At 43.5% G+C, this 23,103-nt stretch overlaps 1 protein-coding gene and 1 non-coding gene across 2 annotated transcripts; both read right to left on the bottom strand.

The window, feature by feature from the left end:
• Positions 1 to 8,091: 8,091 nt before the first annotated feature.
• On the bottom strand, positions 8,092 to 8,227 carry LOC114110525 (small nucleolar RNA SNORA2/SNORA34 family). Its single transcript, XR_003586776.1, has one exon. It is a non-coding gene; the product is annotated as a small nucleolar RNA SNORA2/SNORA34 family (small nucleolar RNA).
• Positions 8,228 to 13,364: 5,137 nt separating this feature from the next.
• On the bottom strand, positions 13,365 to 22,898 carry PSMG2 (proteasome assembly chaperone 2). Its single transcript, XM_015103684.4, has 7 exons — positions 22,820 to 22,898; positions 20,155 to 20,326; positions 18,307 to 18,365; positions 16,974 to 17,092; positions 15,929 to 16,102; positions 14,435 to 14,555; positions 13,365 to 13,663 (listed from the first exon to the last, which is right to left on the bottom strand). Exons 1-7 carry the CDS (start codon positions 22,874 to 22,876, stop codon positions 13,571 to 13,573), a joined length of 795 nt encoding a protein of 264 aa, XP_014959170.2. The 5' UTR covers positions 22,877 to 22,898; the 3' UTR covers positions 13,365 to 13,570.
• Positions 22,899 to 23,103: the final 205 nt, after the last annotated feature.

Genomic DNA, 23,103 nt, shown 5'->3' with positions numbered 1-23,103 from the left:
AAGACGTTCCTTCAGTGTGTCAGCAGATCTTGAACACATTCTCTGCACTTGGTGCCTCTGTTTTCTGACTTCCCGTACTCTCCCCAAGCAGTACGTGGCTTTCTCTGGTGTCTCTCCAAAAATGTCTCATAGAGGTCATCTTCGCTTATGCCCTACCAAACACAGTGGTCTCTATTTGGTTCTTCCCTTGTTTGACTTCTTGAGGGCAGAATCACCTCCTTTGAAGCTTCTCCTTAGAGTCAGTAGGACTTCTCTCTGGGTTTTCTCAGTCCTCCTGCCTGACTCCTCCTCCTCCTGGAACTTCAGACCTGTTGAAATTAATCTCCCTATCCCTCCCAACCGCCAGTCCCTGGCAACCACCATTCCAGTGTTTGACTCTATGATTAGACTATTTTAGATACTTCTATGTAGGAGGAAAATCTACTACTTGGCTTTCTGTGACTAGGTTGTTTCACTTAGCATAATTCTCTCAAGGCTCATTTATGGTTTTTAAGGCTGAGCAGTATTTACTTCGTTGTATGGATGGACCACGCTTTTTAAATTCATTCATCTGTCAGTGGTTGTAGCTATATATCGGCTGTTACAGATAGTGCTCCAGTGAACGTGGGAGTGCTCATATGTCTAGAAGATCCTGATTTCAGCTCTGTTGGATTGATACCCAGAAGTTGGATTGCTGCATTGTGTGGTGGTCATATTTTTAATTTCTTGAGGAACCTCTGTGCTGTTTGCTGCTGCAGCTGTTCCATTGTGCATTCCCCAGCAGTACATGAGGGCTCCAATTTCACCTCATCCTCACCATCACTTGTCTTTTTAATAACAACCCTGACAGGTATTGGTGGTATCGCATTATGGCTTCAATTTGTATTTCCCTGATGACTAGTGATGTTGAACATTATTCCGTATACCTGTTGGCCATCTGTATGTCCTCTTAGAGAATGTCTGTTTATGTTAAGTCCTTTACCCTTTCATTGGATTTGTTCTTTTGCTGCTGAGTTGTATATTTTGGAGACTAGCCCTTTATCAGGTACATGACTTACAAATATATTCTCCTATTCAGTAGATCATCTTCTTACTTTGTTGATTTTTTTTTCTTTTTGGCTATGCAGAAGTTTTTTAGTTTGATGTCCTGCTTGTTTGTTTTTTATCTTCTTGCTCGTGCTTTAGGTATGACTCCCTGTCTTCCTTCATAGGCACCCAAGTTGCAGCTGGAACATTTGGAATTAGTGGAATCTCCCTTACTCATTCATCTGTTAGGTGAATGTTTATTGAATACTTATGTGCTAGATGCTGTACTATCCAGGCTCAGTGACAAGAAGACCATGGTTTGGTCTACTGCAGTCTTGTGGGAAGGTCAACAATACACATGTAAATAAGGAAACAAGCATGCGGTTAAGGCTAGTGGTGAACACTATGGTGGAAATGAACAGGGACCTGCTTAGATGTGAAGAAACGGCTTTGGGAAAGCAGAGACATCGTACAGCAACTTGGGGTCCTTGCTCTGCTGCACTCCTTGGATAAGGATGTGGCCTTACCGGAAGCTTGGCTCTGAGACACAAAAGAGTCCAACATTTGAAGGTGTTGGGTTAAAGTGCAGGGTGTTGATTGCCAGCATATATTCTCACAGACTGTCCATGTGAGCCCTGGTTTGGAAAGGGCCGAGTCAAGGCAAGGATCAAATTTCCCAGGTCTGGTGAGACCCCACCCCATGGTCTCCATCCCTCTGAGATGTCTGGAGGCCCAGGGAAGCTGCTCTGAAATAAGCTTTATCAACCACTGTCTTGTGTGGTCACCTGCTTGTGATAAACGTTTGTCTTCATTAAGTCAAGAATGTAATGTAACTGGTGGCTCCTTGGATGGGGCTTTTCCTAATATTTTCAGCCTGTCTGACATGCTGTAGCATCCCACAAATGGCATGGACATGAAAACCCCTCCACCGGATGGGATGTGGGCAGAGAGTCAGGAAACCAAGGAGACATGACAGCATGTGGCCCGGGACTTCTGACCGTCTGGTGCACAGGAAGGAAGCTGAGACAGCAGAGCTTGGTGCATGTTTCTCTTTTGCAGCCTCTAAACCAGAACTCCCCAGGGAAGAAGGTCCTGGGAAATGTGTTCTCTGCCTCAGAGGAGGGTGGTGGCACCATGTCACAGTGGGCAGCCAAGCCCGGCCTTGGGGCTGGCATCCAGCATGCACTCGCTTCAGAGCAATAGGAAGTAAAGACCTCAGCACACATACATATCAGATAATCACAGTGTACACTTTGTGCTCAGTCCCTCAGTCGTGTCCAGCTCTTTTTCAACCCCATGGACTGTAGCCCATCAGGCTCCCCTGTCCATGAAGTTGTCTAGGCAGGACTACTGGAGGGGGTTGCTATTTCCTCCTTCAGGGGATCTTCCCATCCCAGGCATTGAACCCATATCTCTTCTGTCTCCTGCGTTGGCAGGCAGATACTTTGCCTTTAGCACTACTGGGGAGCTAATACATAATCAGATAATCACAGCATACACTTTAATATCTTATCATTTTGTCAAGTATATCTTTGTGACCCCATGGACTGTAGCCCACCAGGCTCCTCCATCCATGGGATTCTCCAGGCAAGAGTACTGGACTGGGTTGCCATTTCCTTCTCCAGGGGATCTTCCTGACCCAGGGATCAAACCGGGTCTCCTGCATTGTAGGCAGATGCTTTACCATCTGAGCCACCAGGGAAATCCAAGTATATCTCAGTAAAGAACAACAAAAAGGAAAGATGAAGACAAGTTGGAAGCACCAGTATTAATTACTCTCCACCCAGAGGAAAAAGCTGGTCACATTTGGCTGCAGGAATGTTAAAGGTGGGCCTGACAAAGTGGAACCATTTGAATCTTTGAAAGACCGAAAGACTGGTGATGTTCATCAAGGGTAAAGCATGTATAATGTTGGGAAGATGAAAAGTTCTGGAGATGGTGGTGGTTGCATGACAGCATGAATTATACTTCATGTCACAGAACCAAGCAGATGAAGATGGTTAGTTTTATATAGCACAATTATGTGTGTGTGTGTGTGTATGTGTTGTTGAAAAGTTCTTCCTATTTATTCATCTGTGAAATAGGAGTAATAGTACCTAATTGTTCAGAGAGCCATTAAGAGGGGTGATTAAGAGGATACAGCTGAGATGCTCAGCTCTTAAATAGTCACTGATTTCAGCATTCCTATTACCTACATGCATGCCTGTGTGCTAATTTGCCTCAGTTGTGTCCAGCTCCTTGCAACCCCATGGACTATAGCCCACCAGGCTGCTCTGTCCATGGGATTCTCCAGGCGAGAATATTGGAGTAGGTTGCCATGCCTGTCTACAGGGATCTTCCCAACCCAGGGATTGAACCTGCATCTCTTATGTCTCCTGCATTGGCAGGTGGGTCCTTTACCACAACCGCCATCTGGGAAGCCAGTTACCTAAACGGTGTGTTACTTATATTGTAATAAAAAATGCACTAGGCATCAGCCGGATGATCAAGGTCAGTGTCAGCAGTGATAAGCTGTGTTGGTGGTATGCAGTCTTGGCACCGTATGGTGAGAAGGCGACTTACTTCTGTGGTCCTTGTCCCAGAACACATAAGCCCAGTCTGCTCAAGAGGAAAATGTCAAGAGAAATCCCAGCTGAGGTTATACCAAACCTGCCCTCCTCAAAACTGTGAAGTCATCAAAAACAAGGGATGTCTGAGAAATTGTCAGAGGCCTGAGGAGCCCAGGGACACCTGGTGACTAAAAATAGTGTGTCCTGGATGAGATCCTGGAACAGAAAAAGGACATTGGGTGAAAATAAAGGAAAATGAACAGTGTGAACTTGATGTAATAAGAATGTTTTAATATTGGTTCATTAATTGTGACAAATGTATCTACTAGCCTAATGTAATATGTTATTAGAGAAACAGTGTGGGGTGTATGGGGACTCTCTTGTTCAGTTGCTAAGTTGTGTCTGACATTTTGCAGCTCCATGGACTGCAGCACACCAGACTTCCCTGTCCTTCACCATCTCCCTGACTTTGCTCAAACTCATGTCCGTTGAGTTAGTGATGCAATCCAACCATCTCTGTTGTCTGCTTCTCCTCTTGCCCTCAGTCTTTCCAAGCATCAGTGTCTTTTCCAATGAGTTGGCTCTTTGCATCAGGAGGCCAAAGTGTTGGAACTTCAGCTTCAGCATCAGCCCTTCCAATGAATATTCATGGCTGATTTCCTTTAGGATTGACTAGTTTGATCTCCTTGCTATCCAAGGGACTCTTAGGAGTCTTCTCCCGCACCATAATTTGAAAGCATCAATTCTTTGGTGCTCAACCTTCTTTATGGTCCAACTCTCACACCCATAACCTGACTACTGGAAAAACCATAGCTGTGACAAAATGGACCTTTGTTGGCAAAGTGATATCTCTGCTTTTTAATACTTTGTGTAGGTTTGTCATAGTTTTCCTTCCAAGGAGCAAGCATCTTTTAATTTCATGGCTGCAGTCACCGTCCAGAGTGATTTTGGAGCCTGAGGAATTAAAATCTGCTATGTCCACTTTTTCCCGGTTTACTTGCTATGAAATGATGGGACCGGATGTCATGATGTTAGCTTTTTGAATGTTGAGTTTTAAGCCAGCTTTTTCACTCTCCTCTTTCACCCTTATCACCCTGTTACTGTTAGTGACTCAAAGTTTTCTTTTATTTCTGAAGTCATTCTGATCTCTTCTCTGCAGTCATGCACTCACAGTCCAGAGCCAAAATGCAGTCCACCACATGGGGTCGCTGTCGAGTCTGGGGGTCGGTCACTCTCCTAGAATTCCCCTCCTAGCTTTCCCGCCTCCTGGAGCACAAGGCAAGTGGGTGTAGCCTGGCAACCACTGTCTGCAAACTCTCCCCCAGCTTGTTCGTGGATGACACCAGGCGTCCTTCACATGGACCAAACACGAGAGATGGCGGGGTGGGGGCTCCGCGCAGTGTTGGTCATCACTGGTGACTGAAGGCTCTTGGCCCCCAGGCCCATCGGCCCGAGGCCAGGCTGCCCTTCCTGCCTCCGCAGATCCATCTCCCCACGGGAGGAGGGGGCACCCCAGAGGAGCTCAGGGAGAGAGGCCTTGGCCTGAGGCCAGCCCAGGGTGTCCAGAGTGGAGGCCGGACCAGGAGGCTTTCGTGGGCACAGCCAGACACTCAGGGCTCGGCCTTCAGCTGGCAGCGTGAAGAGCAAGGCCTGTGGACCCCCCAGAGCTTCAGTTTACCCCAAAATCCACCCCCAGCACCCCTGGAGAAGGCGACAGCAGGTCGGGATCAGCAAGTGATGGACTCAGAGGTCCGGGGAGGAGGAAGACACACTCCAGTGTGGAGATGGAGCCTCTGAGGCCACCATGGTCTTTGCCTGTAAGGCCTGCTGAGGGTCTCACGTCCTCCTTTTACCTGGTTCTTGGTCTTCCCTCTCTGGACCACGGCGGCTGACAAGATTCTTCGTCCACTTGGCTCCTCGGAGCTTTCAAATGGACGGGTTTAACCTTTTTTAAAGCCTCGTCAATTGGCTCTTTAATTATATTCACTCAGGTTCAAGTCCAGCACAGTTTCCAGCAGGTGTCGTCATTGCCACGTTGGCCTCGGGTGGGTCCGGGCCCAGAACAGGTGCAGACTCTGCCACACACCTTTTGCAATGTCTGTCCTCTGTGTCCCTCGAGGACACGGTAAGCAAAAAGCAGTTCCAGGAGGAAGTGTCGTTAAAGGCCTGCTGACGTTTCCTGCCTCTTGAAAAAGCACTTCTCGGTTGTGATTTGTTGTGACCACATTCTGAGATACTGTGTGGCCTTGGCTGTTCCCGGGCACAGTACCCAGAGTCAGCTGGATGTGACAGCCATGGCAGAGAGCTGACTGAATGGGATTCTAATTACTTATCTCCCAGACAGGCCGTGATTTAGTTTCATAGGCAAACAACCAAAAATCCTTCACAGTGTAGTTCCAGGGAGAAATAATAGAAAGTATGAGTGGCTGGAAAATATGCTGTTTTAATGTCAAACCAGTTTTCCGAACAATTGAAAGCCAGTGTTTGGCTGAGAGGATGACAGGACCATCTCCACCCTTCTGTTCACTCCTCTAAGAGAGGGTCAAGGTCTAGGATGGTTCAGCTGTGTGCATGTCTCTCCCTGGTGTTTTATGCTTCATTCATTCAATAGCAGGTGCTATTCTGGGGCCTGTCACACACCCAGAAAGCAGCAGAGTTAAGTCCTGAGGTGATGCCCACCCTGTAGGTGGTTCAGCAGTATCACAGTGAGGCTCTCAGTTCAGGGCCTGAATGTGGATAGCGGCCAGCAAACACCAGGGACCACAACACAGTGCTCAGAGCCTTTGCAAAGCTCTGAGTGGTGGGTGTACCCTTGAGTCAGACAGTATGGGCCTGGCTCTGTGTCTGGGTGTGGTAGTCAGTCAGTGAGTCTGCGTGGACTTGGGCCATCCAGCAGAAGTGGGAGGTGGGCTGGGAGCAGACAGAGGCCTGGTGAAGCACTTAGGGAGGCACCTGAGATGTTTAGCCTGAGAGCAGGGCAGGGATGTGAACACCGAGCTGACTGGTGATTGGACCCCGACCAACCTCCTTTTCCCGTTGTGCCCCCCTGCCCTGTTCATCCTGAATGTTAGCTCTCAACAGGACAGGGATCTGCAGTGCTAAAACCGTGCCTGACTTGTAGTAGGTGTTCATTTTACCAAGGGTAGTAAGAAAATTTGTGGTTATGTTACAACTTGTTCCTGAGCAACTACATCAAGTCCAGAACCGTCCCCTAAATTGTAATTGTGCTGTGCTGTGCTGTGCTTAGTCGCTCAGTTGTGTCTGACTCTCTGCAACCCCATGGACTGTAGCCTGCCAGGCTCCTCTGTCCATGGGATTTTCCAGGCAAGAATACTGGAGTGAGTTGCCATTTCATCCTCCAGGAGATCTTCCCGACCCAGAAAGATCAAACGCAAGTCTCTCTCTCTTTTTTTAAAATTTATTTTAATTGGAGGATAATTACTTTATAGTATTATGGTGGTTTTTTCCATTCATCGGCATGAATCAGCCATGGGTGCACATGTGTCCCCCCATCCTTGCGTCTCCTGCATGACAGGCGGATTCTTTACCATTGCAGTTGTCACCTGGGAAGCCCATTTCAAAATGAGTCTGTGTTAACTGTAGAAAACTTAGACTTTTTATAGTTGAAACAACAGAATAAAGTAAAAAATCACCCATATATAGCTGCTGCTGACATTTTGGGTACCCCACATTTTTCCAGCCCCCAGATTGAGACTCTGTGATAATATTTTGTAGCCCTTTTTTTTTCTCTTAACCTCTTAGTTATTGTCCAAATCGACCGCAGTCTTAAGCGTAGAAGCTCCACATCAGCATAGTGCGGTGACCAAGTTGGCAAGTCCAGTCAGCTCTTTGTTGAGAACTGCTGTGAAATTAAAATATATATGCCACTCACAAAATATGGCTGAAATACTCATTATAGAATTTCCTATCTTGGGGAAGAAAAAGTATTTTCAGAGTATGTGAAAGTAAATAGTCTCTATTCAATAATACTAATCTGTTTACAAGTTTAAATGGAATTACTGCCAGATGAAATACATGTTTTCACTTCTTGTGTTGTTTTATATGATTTATCTTCCTCTTAAAAAAATTATATTTCTAGCAGCAGTAAGGGTTTTTTCCCCATAAGTGTACTCAATAGCAATAGCCTTTATTTTTTTTTTCATATAATAAAGATTATATTTTAAAAGCGCATTAACTATGAAAGTTACTTTTCTCAATGTTCATAATGTAGATGCACTTTCACAACCTAAGACACAACTCAAAAAATTTTACAACCGAATTATAAATGTTAAGTTTCCTGTTTGAATGAAAACTAAAATATACAAGCCATGGCCCTGACCACACAAAAGGATAATATTCAAAGACGGCTCACAGTTCAGAATCATCCCACTGTTCTCGGATACACAACAATTTTCTTTTATAGTAACTGGACTTAACATTATAATTTAATGAAAAAGTTAAACCAGGGATCTCTAAATTTTGGAATCCTAGTATTAATCAACTACAAATAAGTATTAGCACCTATCACCAATGACTGAGATGTTTCTTTCTAATGAATTGACCATTACATTTCCAAGATCCGAAATGGCCAACAGACCATAGAAAGAGACTTCTTTAGGCTCCTGTTTGAAACCAACAGCTTCAGCAAACTGCTGGCCTTGATTCAGGGCCAAAGCAATAGCCTTTAAAAACTATGTAATTTCAAGGTCAAAGAAAATGAAATAAGCAAACCAACAAGAAAATTGAAAGAAAATAAGATTTAAATTTTTATTTCAGTTAGAAACTAGTCAGTAGAAGTAAAGATGTTTATAAATTCTTATACATTATGCATTGTGTAAATCACATTCTAGACACAGATTTTTTCTTAAAGACACATTGATTTTACAAAGAAAAAAGTAATATAACTTACATATTAAAAGAGAAACAGTTCCCTCTACTGGATGTTTTAATAGAAAGCTATACACGCTGAATTCTTGCATCACGGGATTGCACAGGAAGGTCTGAGGGCGTGCGACATGGTGGAAATGGTCTCTGTGGGGCGGTGTGGGGTGGGCATGGCAGGAAGAAGCTGACAGAGGACTTCACATTTGTGTTATTTGAATTTTTTGGTTGCATTGGGTTTTCGTTGCTGCACGTGGGCATTCCCTAGTTTCGGCCAGCAGGGGCTTCTCTCTGTTGCAGTGCATGGGCTTCTCTGGCAAAGCACAGGTTATAGCCGAAGGGGCTTCAGTAGTTACAGTGTGTGGACTCTTGGGTGTGCAGGCTCAATAGTTGTGGCATAGAGGCCTAGTTGCTCCATTCTATGTGGAATCTTCCTGGAGTAGGGATTGAACCCTTGTCCTCTGCTTTGGCAGGTGGATTCTTATTCACTGTTCCTCCAGGGAAATCCTGTTCAAATTTTTTTACAGTGAAAGTATATTCATCACTTTCACAAGTAAATAATTTTTAAAAACGATACAACATTCTACGTCAATATAATGTCACTTAAAATATTGATACATTTATATACATAATGAAAAAATATTTGGGTTGAATCACACTAGAAGGCTGTTTTTTATTTTGGCTGCAAAGATTTTGGATGATATTTATTTTTCCTTATGCTCTTTTGTATTACCTAATATTTTATAATATGCTTGCATTGAATTTACAATTAGGAAAAATATTCTGCTTAGCAATAAAAAGTTTTAAAAGCCTGGTAAAGTTAGGTAGAAAAAGTGTTTTGTTCAGTGAAAAGGATCTTGCTTCGATTATTATTGTTAACCTACTCAGTTTTTGTTTCTATTACTTAGGTAAGAGCTTATTCTGTAAGAAATGTATATTGGAAAATATGAAAATTAGATGCTGATAATATACCAAGTGTATAACTGAAATAACTCAAGAAATCATATGTAGGAAGTTATTTGTGGATTGTGTGCTTCCATCCTGTGGTTGTTTAGAACTCAAAGCATTTTACCATAGACATGATCTAAACGTCCTTCTCACATTGGGCAAAAGTATGTTTTGTGCAAAGTGTAGCTAAACCAGTATGTTAATTGCAATAAAAAAATAGTAAACAATAGTTGTAGTGAAGAATAGTCAACAGTCTTCCCTTATTAGTAGTATAACACATGTAAGAGCTGGGCCCCTTGGCCTGTGAGCTGAAATAAAGATTCTCAAATGCCAGCACTTGGTGTGGGGAAACCCAAACCTCTGGAGGATTTCTGTGAATCCACAGCCACTTATTCTCTCCTGTTTTCAATGTCAGGAATATGTGTTCATGTTAATGCATGGATGAACATTGTAGGTCTGACTTAAGACCCTGGAAGCAAGTGGGAGGGGGGCTTTTATCAATCACTCAGTACCCCCAGAACAACTCCCTATTACTCCTTCCCACACCCCAACAACCTTTGTCTTCTTTCTGTTTCTGAGTCTGATTACTTTAGATACTTCGTATAAGTGGAATCATGCAGTATTTTTCTTTTTATGACAGACTTATTTCACTTAGCATCATGTCCTCAAGGTTTGTCCATATTATAGTGTATGACAAGACTCCTTTTTTATGGCTGAATAATATCCCATTGTATGGAGAGACATTTTCTTTATACATTCATCTATCTGTGGGCATCTACGTTGCTTCCAAATAGGAAAAGGAGTATGTCAAGGCTGTATATTGTCACCCTGCTTATTTAACTTATGTGCAGAGCACACCATGAGAAACACTGGGCTGGAAGAAGCACAAGCTGGAATCAAGATTGCTGGGAGAAATACCAATAATCTCAGATATGCAGATGACACCACCCTTATGGCAGAAAGTGAAGAGGAACTAAAAAGCTTCTTGATAAAAGTGAAAGAGGAGAGTGAAAAAGTTGGCTTAAAGCTCAACATTCAGAAAACGAAGATCATGGCATCTGGTCCCATCACTTCATGGGAAATAGATGGAGAAACAGTGGAAACAGTGTCAGACTTTATTTTGGGGGGCTCCAAAATCGCTGTAGATGGTGATTGCAGCCATGAAATTAAAAGACTGTTACTCCTTGGAAGGAGTTATGACCAACCTAGATAGCATATTCAGAAGCAGAGACATTATTTTGCCAACAAAGGTCCGTCTAGTCAAGGCTATGGTTTTTCCAGTGGTCATGTATGGATGTGAGAGTTGGACTCTGAAGAAAGCTGAGTGCCAAAGAATTGATGCTTTTGAACTGTGGTGTTGGAGAAGACTCTTGAGAGTTCCTTGGACTGCAAGGAGATCCAACCAGTCCATCCTAAAGGAGATCAGTCCTGGGTGTTCGTTGGAAGGACTGATGCTGAAGCTGAAACTCCAGCACTCTGGCCAGTTCATGTAGAGTTGACTCATTGGAAAAGACCCTGATGCTGGGAGGGATTGTGGGCAAGAGGAGAAGGGGACGACAGAGGATGAGATGGCTGGATGGCATCACCGACTCGATGGACATGAGTTTGATTAAGCTCCGGGAGTTGGTGATGGACAGGGAGGCCTGGGGTGCTGCAATTCATGGGGTTGCAAGGAGTCGGACACGACTGAGCGACTGAACTGAACTGACTGAGGTTGCTTCCACATCTTGGCTATTGTGAGTAATGCTGCAATGAACATGGGTATACAAACATCTCTTTGAGATCCTGTTTTTAATTCTTTTAGTGCCAAGAAGTAGGATTGCTAGATCAAATGGTAGTTCTACTTTTAATATACTTAGAAACCTCCATACTATTTTCCATAGTGGCTGCACCATTTTACTTTGCTGCAAACTGCAAAAGGATTCCACTTTCTTCACCAAAACTTGTTGTTTTACAGGTTTAAAAACAATTTTTTAAAAACTCATTTTATTTTTTTATATATTCTTTTTGACAGCACTAAGTCTTCGTTGCTGCACACAGGCTTTCTCTAGTTGTGGTGAATGGGGGCTACTTGCTAGTTGTGTGCGGGCTTCTCATTGCGGAGGCTTCTTGTTGGGGAGCATGGGTGTGCAGGCTCAGTAATTGTGGCTCGAGGACTCTGGAGCATTTGGGCTTTAGTACTTGTGGCGCATGGACTTACGTGCTCGATGGCACATGGAATCTTCCCAGACCAGGGATCAAACCCGTGTCCTCTGCCTTGGCAGGTTCTTAACCACTCCACCACTAAGAAAGTCCATCAGTTGTAATCTATTTTTCATTTCTGATTTCTTTTTCTTTCTTAATCTAGCTAAGGATTTATCAGTTTTGTTGGTCTTTTCAAAAAAACCAACTCTTACTTTCATTGCCTTTTTTCTATTCTTCTTCTCTAATGTTTGTTGTCTCCTTCTTTCTTCTAACTTTGGGTTAAAGTTCTTCCCTAAAGTATAAAGTGAGATTGTTGATTTGAGAAATTTCTTCTAATGTCGTTTACTGTTGTAAACTTCTTACTACTGTATCCCACAAATGTGTGTATATTGTGCTTTCCTTTTCACTTGTATGAAGATATTTACTAGTTTCACTTGGGAGTATTCTTTGACTTACTGGTTGTTCAAAAATGTGTCAATTTGCTCTTATTTGTGAATCTCCTTTTTTTAAAAAAAATTTTATAGCTACTGATTTAATAGTTTCATTCCATATTAGTCAGAAAAGATACTTGGTATGATTTCAGTGTGGTTTGTTAACTTTCTTTTTTGTGGCCTAACACGTGATCTATCATGAACGTTCCATGTACACTTGAGAACGTGTGTTCTGTGCTGTTGTGTGGTGTTCTGCATGTGTTAGATCCAATCGGTCTAGTGTTTTCAAGTCCTGTTTGCTTACTAGTCTTGTATCTGGTTGTTCTACCCATTACTGAAAACGGGTTATTGAATGTGTCATGGTCTATTTCTCTCTTCAGTTTTGCCAAGGTTTGCTTTATATATTTGGGTGCTCTGATGTTAGGAGCCTATATATTAATAATTGTTATATCTTGTGCATTGACCCTTTTATCTTATAAAATGTCCTTCTCTCTAGTTGAGTTTTTGACTTAAAAGTCTGTTTTGTCTGATAATAGTGTAGCCGCCCCTGCTCTTTTTCGGTTATCACTTGTGTGGAATATCCTTTCCCTACCCTAACCTATAGTAGTTTCCAAAAAGGGAACATATCAGACTATAGAACCCAGAGTAATTTATCAGAAATAAATCATTTACTGAATGCTGTGGAGTAGGGTGGGGGCTTTCCTGGTGGCTCAGCAGTAAAGAATCCGCCTGCAATGCAGTAACCTTGGAGACTTGGGTTTGATCCCTGGGTTGGGAAGATCCCTTGGATGGCAGGAAATGGCAACCCACTCCAGTATTCTTACCTGGGAAACCCCATGGACAGAGGAACCTGGCAGGCTATACAGTCCATAGGGTTGCAAAAGAGTCAGACACAACTGAGTGACTAAACAACATGGAGTAGGGTGTGCCCCTTAGCATCATAAGCCCTTGCTTTACAGATTAGAAAGCCAAGGCACAGAGGTAATGTGACAAAATAGCAGGTAAAAAGGGACTGGTATTAGGCATGCAAAAATGAAAACCTTTTCTTTCATACTAAAATTCTTTGAGATGGGGCAATTATTCTGGATGGAGGAAGAAGCCATGAGCCAAAGAACACAGCAACTTCTAGGAGCCTGAAAGGGCTAGGAAACGATTCTCTCCAAGACCCTCCGGAGGAAACGCAGTCGTCCCAGCACCATGACTGGCCCAGGGAGACCTATTCTGGACTTCTGATGTCCACAATTTTAAGATAATTGACTTATTTTGTCTTAAGTTACCCAGTTTATGGTAATTTGTTACAGCAGACATAGGAAACTAATATAGAAGTCTGAGTCAAAACACATAAAAGAACACATTTTAGACAAAATTACTTAGAAAACAATTTATTGCACAAAATTTATATTTGTTGTAGATGATGGAAAACATGGTAAAAACAACCTTGTGTTAATCCATTTTTCCTGGAGATTTTTCTGTGGAAAGTAACGATTTCCTAATACATTCTTTTTATACAGTTGTTTACCAGTTGTGTTGGTAATAAGCGTCTTGGGAAGTAAGGTATAAAACTGAAACAGATCAGAAGAGCGCAGGGGGAAGACCACTGCCGAAGAGTAACCTCCAGGAACTCGGCATTTTCCAGGGCAGGGAAGATGCTGTGGGGTCCTCACACTGCAAGTGAAGAACAGAGTATCTGAGTCCTTCAGCTTTACTGCTCCCTCTCCCTTTAACACATACTACAGTTTGTTCCTTTTGGTTTTGACACTTCTAGCTTCTATTGTAAGGAAAAAACAAAGTAATAAATTTCTGTCTTTATATCAGCTGAAGATAAATTCCTTCAAATTCAAAATCATAAAGATATGACAGAATGACTGTGAATGGAGTCCACGGAACAAAATCAAATTCAAAAGAAATAGGGGTTAAAAAAAAATCAGTGCTGCATGATTTGCATCCGTTTGTTCAGTGAAAAGGCATGAATTAAAAAGACAGTCACCTGCTATATAAAGCAGGCTTCGTTTACTTCTGTTATGCCTAAAGGCTAATTGATTTCCCTGGTATAATGCTCTTATTTTGTAATAGGGAATGTATTTTAATTATAATGCATGTCCAATAGCTAGAGTATTGCTCCCATAACTGTACGTTTTACTTAAAAAAGAAAAACAATCCTGAATTCTAAAGAGGACTTGTTTATCCTTATAAACAAGTTGCTATAATTAATGCAACACTAAGAAGTACAATGAAATACTTAAGATCTTCCTTTTTTTTTTTAATCAGTCTTAATGGTTAGCTGCTTTCTTTTCAAAAGTTCAATGTAAATTTATATAAAGATGTCTATATTTAACATAAACTTTCACTTATTTGGTCTACTTACACAGTGTGTAAAAATGCAAGTGTATGAATACCTAACCAGAACAATCAGGCTTAAGCTTTAGTAAAACTTACATGTGGTTTGATTATCTGAAGCCATTCATTAAGATATTCAACCAGACCCAGAGCATCTGGGATGTTGTCTCCTTCTGAAACGAACTTCAGCAGAATCGCGATTGGGATTTCTTTAGAACAGCTGCAACAAGTGAAAAGAACAATCAGGTATTCTTTTTGCTTCCCAATGGCAGTTCCACTGTGCCTGTGTTCCTACAGAGATGATCAGCCAGATTATATGCGAGGAGATGCCACACCTTCTACGTGTGGAGACAGAATTGGGAGCCATGTAACACTCACCCTGGGCACATGCACCTTCCTGCCTCACAGCAAGATTTGTGTGAGAAAACCAAAAGAACATCAGTTTTGTGAGAAATATCTTTAAACAGCATAAACTCTACAGCTGCAGTATCCTGAAGATGCAAGTATTTACTTCAACTATTTTAAAGACGATGGGAAGAAAGCAGACCAAAAATCTAGTCATGGTAGTTACTTTTGGTTGACATAGGTGAGTACTTTAAAGTATTGCTTGTACGGTTCTGTATTTTCCAAATGTTCCATTTGGAAAGAGTGTGTTTCTCTCAGCACTTTCTCTAGTGCCTCTAACTTTGTGACCAAAGTCACAAAGCTGCCCAGGGACTGCTCTCTGGCCTCATGGTTTCACCCTGCACTGTGTGCTCAGGGCTGAGAGGCTCAGGCAGCCCACAGGTCCTCTTCCATGGCTGCCGCCCCTCTGGTTCTGTGCCGCCTCCTCTCCACCCGTGTCAGCGCCTGAACTCGGTTCAGCCCCCGAACTCGGTTCAGCCCCCTGAACTGTGAGCAAACACATTCCTGTTATTTCAGCTCCACAGTCTATGACCCGACACCAGTGTAGGCACAGGTGACGGGGCCTGAACAGAGCAAGAGAACAGTTCAAAGCGGGTGGTCTGCAGAGCAGGTGGGAGTGACTAGGTAGCCGGGGCTTCAGGGCTGTGGTGTGAGAGGAGGTGAAATAATATACTGTGGGTGTAAGCCAGAGAGGAAAGACGGGACACAGACTAGGCAAAAGAAACGTTGGAGGAAATGATGGTTCTAATAAGAAATACACTTTCAGGTATAAGAAAGGAGTTATTACTTAATGAGTGAAGATCTATTTAGAATCAAAATCCTGAAGGTGGATGGTGCTGATGGGTACCCAACACTGTGAATGTACCTAATGCCTCTTAATTGTACACTTAAAAATGGTTTATTTAATGTTATGTACATCTCACCACCACCACCACATAAAGAACTGACTATAGAGGCTGCAGAGTATAAGTGTTAGGACCCCTAGCGTGCTACACACAATAAAGCATTAAATATGGCTTCTCAGGAACCAATTCTATAACCACATTTCAGTCTTTCCCTTGAAAGTAACACAGCACCTATTTAATGAGGGCATTTTCAGAGTTCCAGCAAGTAATCCAAACACTCCCAGGTATCCTGATTTCATTTTCAAATCATGTGGCGAGCAAAGACACAGGCAGACACACTCACCCTTCATCATAAAGCAGCTTTGTGATCCCTCCTCCAGGAACACGGACACAAAACTCAGAATCGTCTATTTCAGGAATGCATGGGGTTTTTTCCATTTCTTCCCAGTTGAGGCTCTGTATTTTATTCTGAACACTTTTTTGCATGGAAGGGGTAAGAATGTACCTGAAGGGGGTACTGGAAAGAAACAATCATATCATTAACTAAACACTCACAAATATGAATATTAAGACAAATAAGAGTTCTTTCAACAAAAATTATCTTGTTTTCCATATATTTTGTTGCAGAAGGCAAAATGCAAGTTCTGACAGTTTATGGAAGAGTAACGTAAAGTGATTGCTCTGACTTGCTACTCACATACTTAGGAGACTGTGCTGGGGACAGGAAAACAACCAAAGGCAAGGCCAGCATGAAGACCCCACAGCCACGCCCCAACGAGGCCTCTTACAAGGGCCTCAGAAATTAACTAGTTTTGAGAGGCTACTCTTCGCAGATATTTCATGATTTTACAGGTGTGCAAATGACAATGCAATAAATAGTATGGATTTCTAACTCTTGAATACTTTATCTTCTATTTAAGAATTCAATCTGACATGCCTGGAAATTGTACTTAAAGGCAGCTGGAGTTCTGCAGATACAAATGGTTGAATACATGGAAATAAATAGAAACAGTGATCCAGTCTTTGAAAGACAATCAATTGATAAACTTCAGGTACTCTTTCTCCTTTCTCTCCATCAGCTTAGCCCTGAGGTGCCGTGGGCTCATGACACACACAGCAGAGCATAGTCCCAGAGACACACAAAGCAGAGTGCAGCCCCAGAAGCACCCCATTGCTACCCTAGACCCCAGTGCTGCAGCCCTGGGAACACTAAGGGCCCCCAACGCCACTTCCCCTATCTCCCCACAATCTTCACCTCCTTCTTTCTAAATTCCAGGGAGAAAAGGAAAGGATGGCGTTAAAATTTTGTTTTAACCTTTTAGTAAAGCAATCATTCTAATAACTGTACACATCTTAACAAATATACTTGTTCAGAGACACAGACCTACCTGCGCAGCTGGAGGTCATTACGGTGATACGAGTGGCTGCTAGAAAGAACCACCACTTTGGCGCAGCCGCTGCTTTTCACCCAGGAAAGCAGTTTTTCACAGAATGACTTTGATTTATACTTTGTATACCATGGAAAGAGTACAATGAAAATACAAAGTTAGATCTCAGATTGTTAGAAGAGTAGTCTACGTAGTATTTCATCAGTCTTTGTGATGATACTATTAACAGTTTACATATGCTAAACTTATAGTTAGTTTGAGATCCACTTATTGTCCTTGCACTGAAGGTGAAAGATGAGGGACAATGACGATAAATTTCTGCCCCAAATCTGATCAGGGGCAACAGTTAGGTAAGCCAGAAGGCAGAATGCCTGTCTAGGTCCCTCAGCACAGTCAGTGTTGTGAATCACAGGAGGAAGTCAGCTCCATGCTGAATACCAGCTAAAAAGGTGTGACAGCTGAGGCAATACTCGAACTTCGCCTGGATGCAGAACTGATGGGTGTGTGGGGAGCAGCTGGGGAAGTCTGAGTATTTGCTGATGCTCATCTCCCAGGTGTGTGGTGTACTGTAGTTGTGAAAGAGGCTCTCCTTCCTGTAGACGTGTGTTACGTGATGCTGGCACACACCTGCTTTGGACTATTTGGCAGAAGGAAACTGCACGCGCACACAGAGGATCAACCAGGTGTGGCAAGAGGTGAACAGGTGATTGACCTGGGATGTGGACCTTTCACTCTACTTTCAATGGATGAAACAAAATTTAAATAGCTCCAGGTGTCTAGTGGCTGCCAGGTCAGTGTGGACACATTCCTGCCAGACAGTGGTGAGGGCTATGAACTTGCTTGGAGACAGGAAGCTACGAGAGGATCTGACTGAGGTTTCCAGGACCTGGGGTGGAAGAGCCTGTGGGGCGGGTGGTGCAGAAGCAGAATCAGGGACATGAGAGAGGACATGGGCTGGACCAAAGTGGTGACAGCAGAAGGGGAGAGAAGCTGGATTCAAGAGTGTATTTTCAGACACACGTCATTTTAATGCAGGTGCCACAGGTTTGAAATGTAATGCAAATAGAATAAACCTGTAATATTCATATGCTTAAATTTTTTCACCCATGGTACCTGAATCGGGAATATATAGGACCCAAGCTATATGTCCCAATTCCTTTCAATATATTCAGGAAATAATAGTGACAACTCTGAAATCTTATGAGTATTTCTCTATAAACTCAGACTGCTTAACTGTATAAAGAAAGAAATGATTTTTGAATCTTAATAATGACTCAGTATTTTCTCATTATACTATACTTTAATAAACTTAAGACAAAAGCAATATACTAACCTTAATAAAAATGGATCTTAACTGAAGAGCCACTAGTTTCTTTGAAGGCAATGCATATACTGCAAGTATAAGAGAATGAAACCATATGATAGTTAAAATTAAGGAGTCATACATGAGCAATTAATAACAAAACTGAACTAGGAAAAATTCTGTATCTAAATATTTTTAAAATATATTTATTTGGCTGCATCCGGTCTTAGTTACAACACACAGGTCTAAATGCCCCGCTGCTTGTGGGATCTCAAGCTCCCCAAACAGGGATTGAAATCTGTGTTCCCTGAATTGGAAGGCGGATTCTTTACCACTGGACCACCAGCGAAGTCCCTAAAGATTTTTGCCAATTAAAACACAGAACATATGCACTACATCATTTAGCTAAAACATTTTAAAAGTACCTCAGAATTCACCCATGGGCTTTATTCTATGGAATAGATTCATTGCTGAAATTTAACTATGAGAAAATTATCAGAAATTATTTTTCTTCTTTGATTGTAAACCTAGAGGATTCCCCTGGAAATTTCTATCCTTATAACAAATGACCCCATTTTCAAGGTTTGGTTTCTGATATTGTTCCCTCTTTTCTCTAAAGAATAGTCACACTCATTGGGGTTAGAAGGAAGAGTAAAATGCAGGCGAATGTTAGCTGTGTGATAAAACACAGAAGCTATATTTATTTTCTTCAGGAGATTCAGAAAGACCTGAAGTAACACGTAAGAACTCTGTGAGTCAATATTTGTGAATTTATCCTGTGAGGAGGATCCACAGCATTCACCAGAGTCTACAAGGGGCCCACTTTACTGATGCTTAGGAGGCCCTGCCCAAGTTTACCTCCAAGAATGAGAAGCCCTGAAATGACCCGAGAACAAAATACAGAGTCTCCGAGAACATGTGATTAGGCCTCTGTGCCAGGGTTAAGCTTTCAGTCACTGTAAACATCACAGACAACCCGAGACTCAGGCACTGTGTCTGGTGGGTCATGTCTTTCCCATTCTATAGGTCTGTTGGGATCATCTCACTGCACTGGTGTGTGTGGGGTGACTGGGACCATGCAGCATCCATCAGCAAGGGTGCTGACCACCAGGCGTGTTTGGGACAAAGTAGGCTAGAGCTGGAAGCTCAGGAACCAGGGAAGTGGGCAGGCTGAGATGACGTCCATGACGCCTCACTTCTGCAGCAGCAGCAGCACTCCTGCTTTCCACCAGAGCTTCATGCACATCTTGTTTTGTTGGTAAGATCCTGTTTCCTAGCACCTTGCTCATGTGATATAACATCACCTGTCACGTATTCTGGTCAAAAATATTTAGCTTCTAAATAATCAAGGCTTTAAGACTAAGTCCAGTTTCAGAAAATACAGAGGCCAGAGGAACACAGTGGTTGGTCTGTACGCTGCGAGCCCTGACTAACCCCAACTGACAGCACAGCAGGGAACTGTGGAGATGGGTGGCGTGGGAAGGGCCTAGGCCTCCTGCAGTCAAGTGACTTGCCTCTCTGAGCCGGGTCAGTGTGCATTACGATGAATGCTACCACTGTGTGACAGATGACTTCAGCCTGCATGGGGCGCTGCACATTAAACACATAGGCCTGAGCCCAGTGTTAGCAATGCTTACACGTGCCAGGAGGACAGAAAGTAAAACTGAGGATAAGAGGGGGAAACCCCATGTTAAAAATCATTCTATCCAAGGGTACAAATACAAGCACATCTCTTGAGGGGGCTGTAATCCAGGGTGTGTGCAGGAGAGGAGGGCACCGCTGTGGATTCTAAAGAGCCACTCCAGGTACCAACGGACACCCAGGGAGAGTCTGGCTGTGACTTGACACAAATCTGCCTTGTGGAAGGATATAACACACCTTCAGCATTTATACTGAGCTCCGCTGAATTCTCTTCTGCAGTTGCATATGGATTGTTTCCAACCATTGGCACAAGACAGTCAGTATAGAAGTAACCGATCTTATGCATATTCAGTGTGGAAATAATCAGATCTATTGCAAGCTGGCCAACATTTCCAACAGATACTGCTGGCTGAAACAGTAAAAAAAAAAAAAGTTCATTAAGTTATCCAAATCAGCAGCACTTTAAGAAGTTTAGACAGAAGACGACAGTCACAGTGGACGTACTGGACGCCAATGCTCAGGTGCATCACACCTGGGTTCTGAGCTTTTCATTAGCTCCACCTGGAGACTACTGACTGCATACTTACTGAATACCTGCTATGTGTCAACCCCTGTTCTGGGCACTGAGGATGCAGTAAACAAATGGATCAGAGTTCCTGCCCTTGTGGAGTTCCATCTAGTGAGGGGGTGGTTTGCTGGGGCAAACAAAATAGATAGTAAAATACATAGCAGTAAGTACTATAGAAAACATTTAAGTCAGTAAGGGTGTGTGTGTTTATGGGTGACTGCAAGTTCAAAAGGGGTGGTCAAGGAAACAGTCACTTCAGGTGGCCAAGTAACTACAGCCCTGAAAGGTAAGGGAGACAGTCACACCAAGACTTGGGATATGATGAGGTCAGGCAGTGGTAAAGCAGGTGCGGAGGCTGTGAGGTATGAACAACAGAGTTCGTGGGTCTTCTTTCCATTTGGTTCGTTAGTGCCTAAAGATTGGAGGGAGCTTCTTTTCATGCTGCGCACACACACACACACACACACACACACACACTCGCTCACTCTCTTTCTCTCTCTCTCACACACATACTCTCTCTTTCATGACTTCAAATAGCCAACTACCACATCTCTACCTACACCCCAAACACTCACCTGAACTCCAAAGCCTAATGGCTATCTCCACACAGTTATGTTAAAACCAGCAGGTACAAAACAAAGCATCTGCCCAACCTGCTCCCTACTTTGCACTTCAGAAAACAGCAACAATTACTCACCCAGTTACCTAAACCAGGGACCTGCTTCCCTTCCCCTCAGCAGCCACAGCAGGACAGGACTAATTTTCATTGATCCTGTCTCCAAAGTTTCTCTTCACTATACCTCCTCCTCTGCACTCTTCTAGCAACTGCTCGTTTTTGGCCTCTATGGGTCCTTCAGAGCAGCCTCCCACTTTGGGCCCTCCCGTACCAATCCCCTGGTTACCTCCTTTAATTCCCTTTCCCTTTTTTGCTACTTTGGTTAGACCCTCACTCTCCGGTATCGTTCGTTTCTTCCTCACTACTGGATTCTCCCATCAGCATATTCACACCCTCTAAAATCTTTCCTTCTGAAAAACTCGCTGTCACTTCTCAGTGTCCCTCCAGAGCCCAAATTCCTTACAGTCTGTCCACTAAGACACAAGCAGGAACTTTATCTCTGAATTCAGGAACAAAAGCACAAACATACAGATCTCCACATCATCTCCCATTTCTTCAATCCAATATGGCTTCCCTCTTCACCATCAAGGGTACTGCTAGTAACCTGTGGACACTATTTTCTCTATGACGTTTTCTTTCTGCCAGGTATCTCCTGCAAAAATACTTTTTCCCTTTTGTGATTAACGAATATTTTTCAGAGAGACACTTTGAAATGAAGTCAAATTTTCTTCCTCAGTACACTATCAAAGCTGCTTCTATCATTCACTGATACTTTTTTTTTGCTCTGAGCCGCACCACAAGCAGGACCTTAGTTCCTCGACAAGGGATCAAACCCATGCCCCTTGTAGTGGAAGCGCAGAGTACTAGTTACTGGACCAGGAGGGAAGTCCCCACTGACATTTCTTGCTTTCATTATGAAAACTGTCGAAAAGTGACTTTTCTATTACCATCGTCCTTTTAAAAACGGATACATATATGTTAGTTTCAGGTGCACAACATTGTGATTGAACGTCTGTACACATTGCAATATGATTACCTCAACAGGTCTACTTAACGATCATCACCACTCAGTCAAAAAATTATTTTTTCTTGTGATGAGAATTTTAAGATCTACTCTGTTACTTTCAAACATACAACACAGTGTTAACTATAGTTACTACGTTGCAAATTACATTCCAGGACTTATTTTTGACTAAAAGTTTGTACTTTTGACCCCTTTCATCCAATCTGTTCTATGTGTTTTTTTTAATTCCACATACGAAGCTTTTCTTAACAGATCTTTGTATCCCTCCCCTTCCCAATAAATCCCCGGGTCTTTCTGTACCCCTTTCAACGTTCTAACTTTATTTATTTACGTGTGTTCCCAACTAGACTGCGAACTCCTTGAGACACAGAACCTGGTTTTACCGTTACACACTGACACAACACAACGCTCACTGAAGCAATGAATGAACCGCGATAGAATCGCGTGCTGTCGCCAAGTCTTTACCAGCCCGTCTGCAGTTTCCTGACTAACGACAATCACTCCCCAGCTTAAGCGCGATACAGAGCTCGCGGAGAAAAGATTTTCCAAGAAGGTACAGCGAGTGGCCCACACGGCACCAACGGAGCGCAAGGTCACGTCCCCGCACATTTCGCTCACAGCCACCAGGACCCGGCCCCACAGACTCGCGCGCGTCCGGGGGCCGCTCTGACGCCAGACCCCTGCCCCGACTCACCATTAGGAGGGTGCACCCCGCGAGGTCGGGGACCGAGTCCCCGGAGGGTACGAACATGGTTTCGCCGGCGGCACAAGGAGCCGGCGGCCGGAAGTGCGGGCGACTCCTGGGGTCCTTCGAGGCCCCGGTCGCGGGGTCCTTAGGTGCCCGTCCCACTGCCTGCCGGGGCGGCGCGCGGGAGGGGCTGCGGGCGGGGGTGGCGGCCGGGGCGGCGCGCGGGAACAGGCTGGCGGTCAAGGCGCGGAGTCTGCGGGCGGAGACGAGCCGGGGCGCCGGCCGAGGTG

The sequence above is a fragment of the Ovis aries genome, chromosome 23 (genome assembly GCF_016772045.2).
Source record: "Ovis aries strain OAR_USU_Benz2616 breed Rambouillet chromosome 23, ARS-UI_Ramb_v3.0, whole genome shotgun sequence".
NCBI classification, from domain to species: domain Eukaryota; kingdom Metazoa; phylum Chordata; class Mammalia; order Artiodactyla; family Bovidae; genus Ovis; species Ovis aries.
Note: the sequence above shows the minus strand (reverse complement) of the source record. Positions and strands in the feature narration are given on the sequence as shown.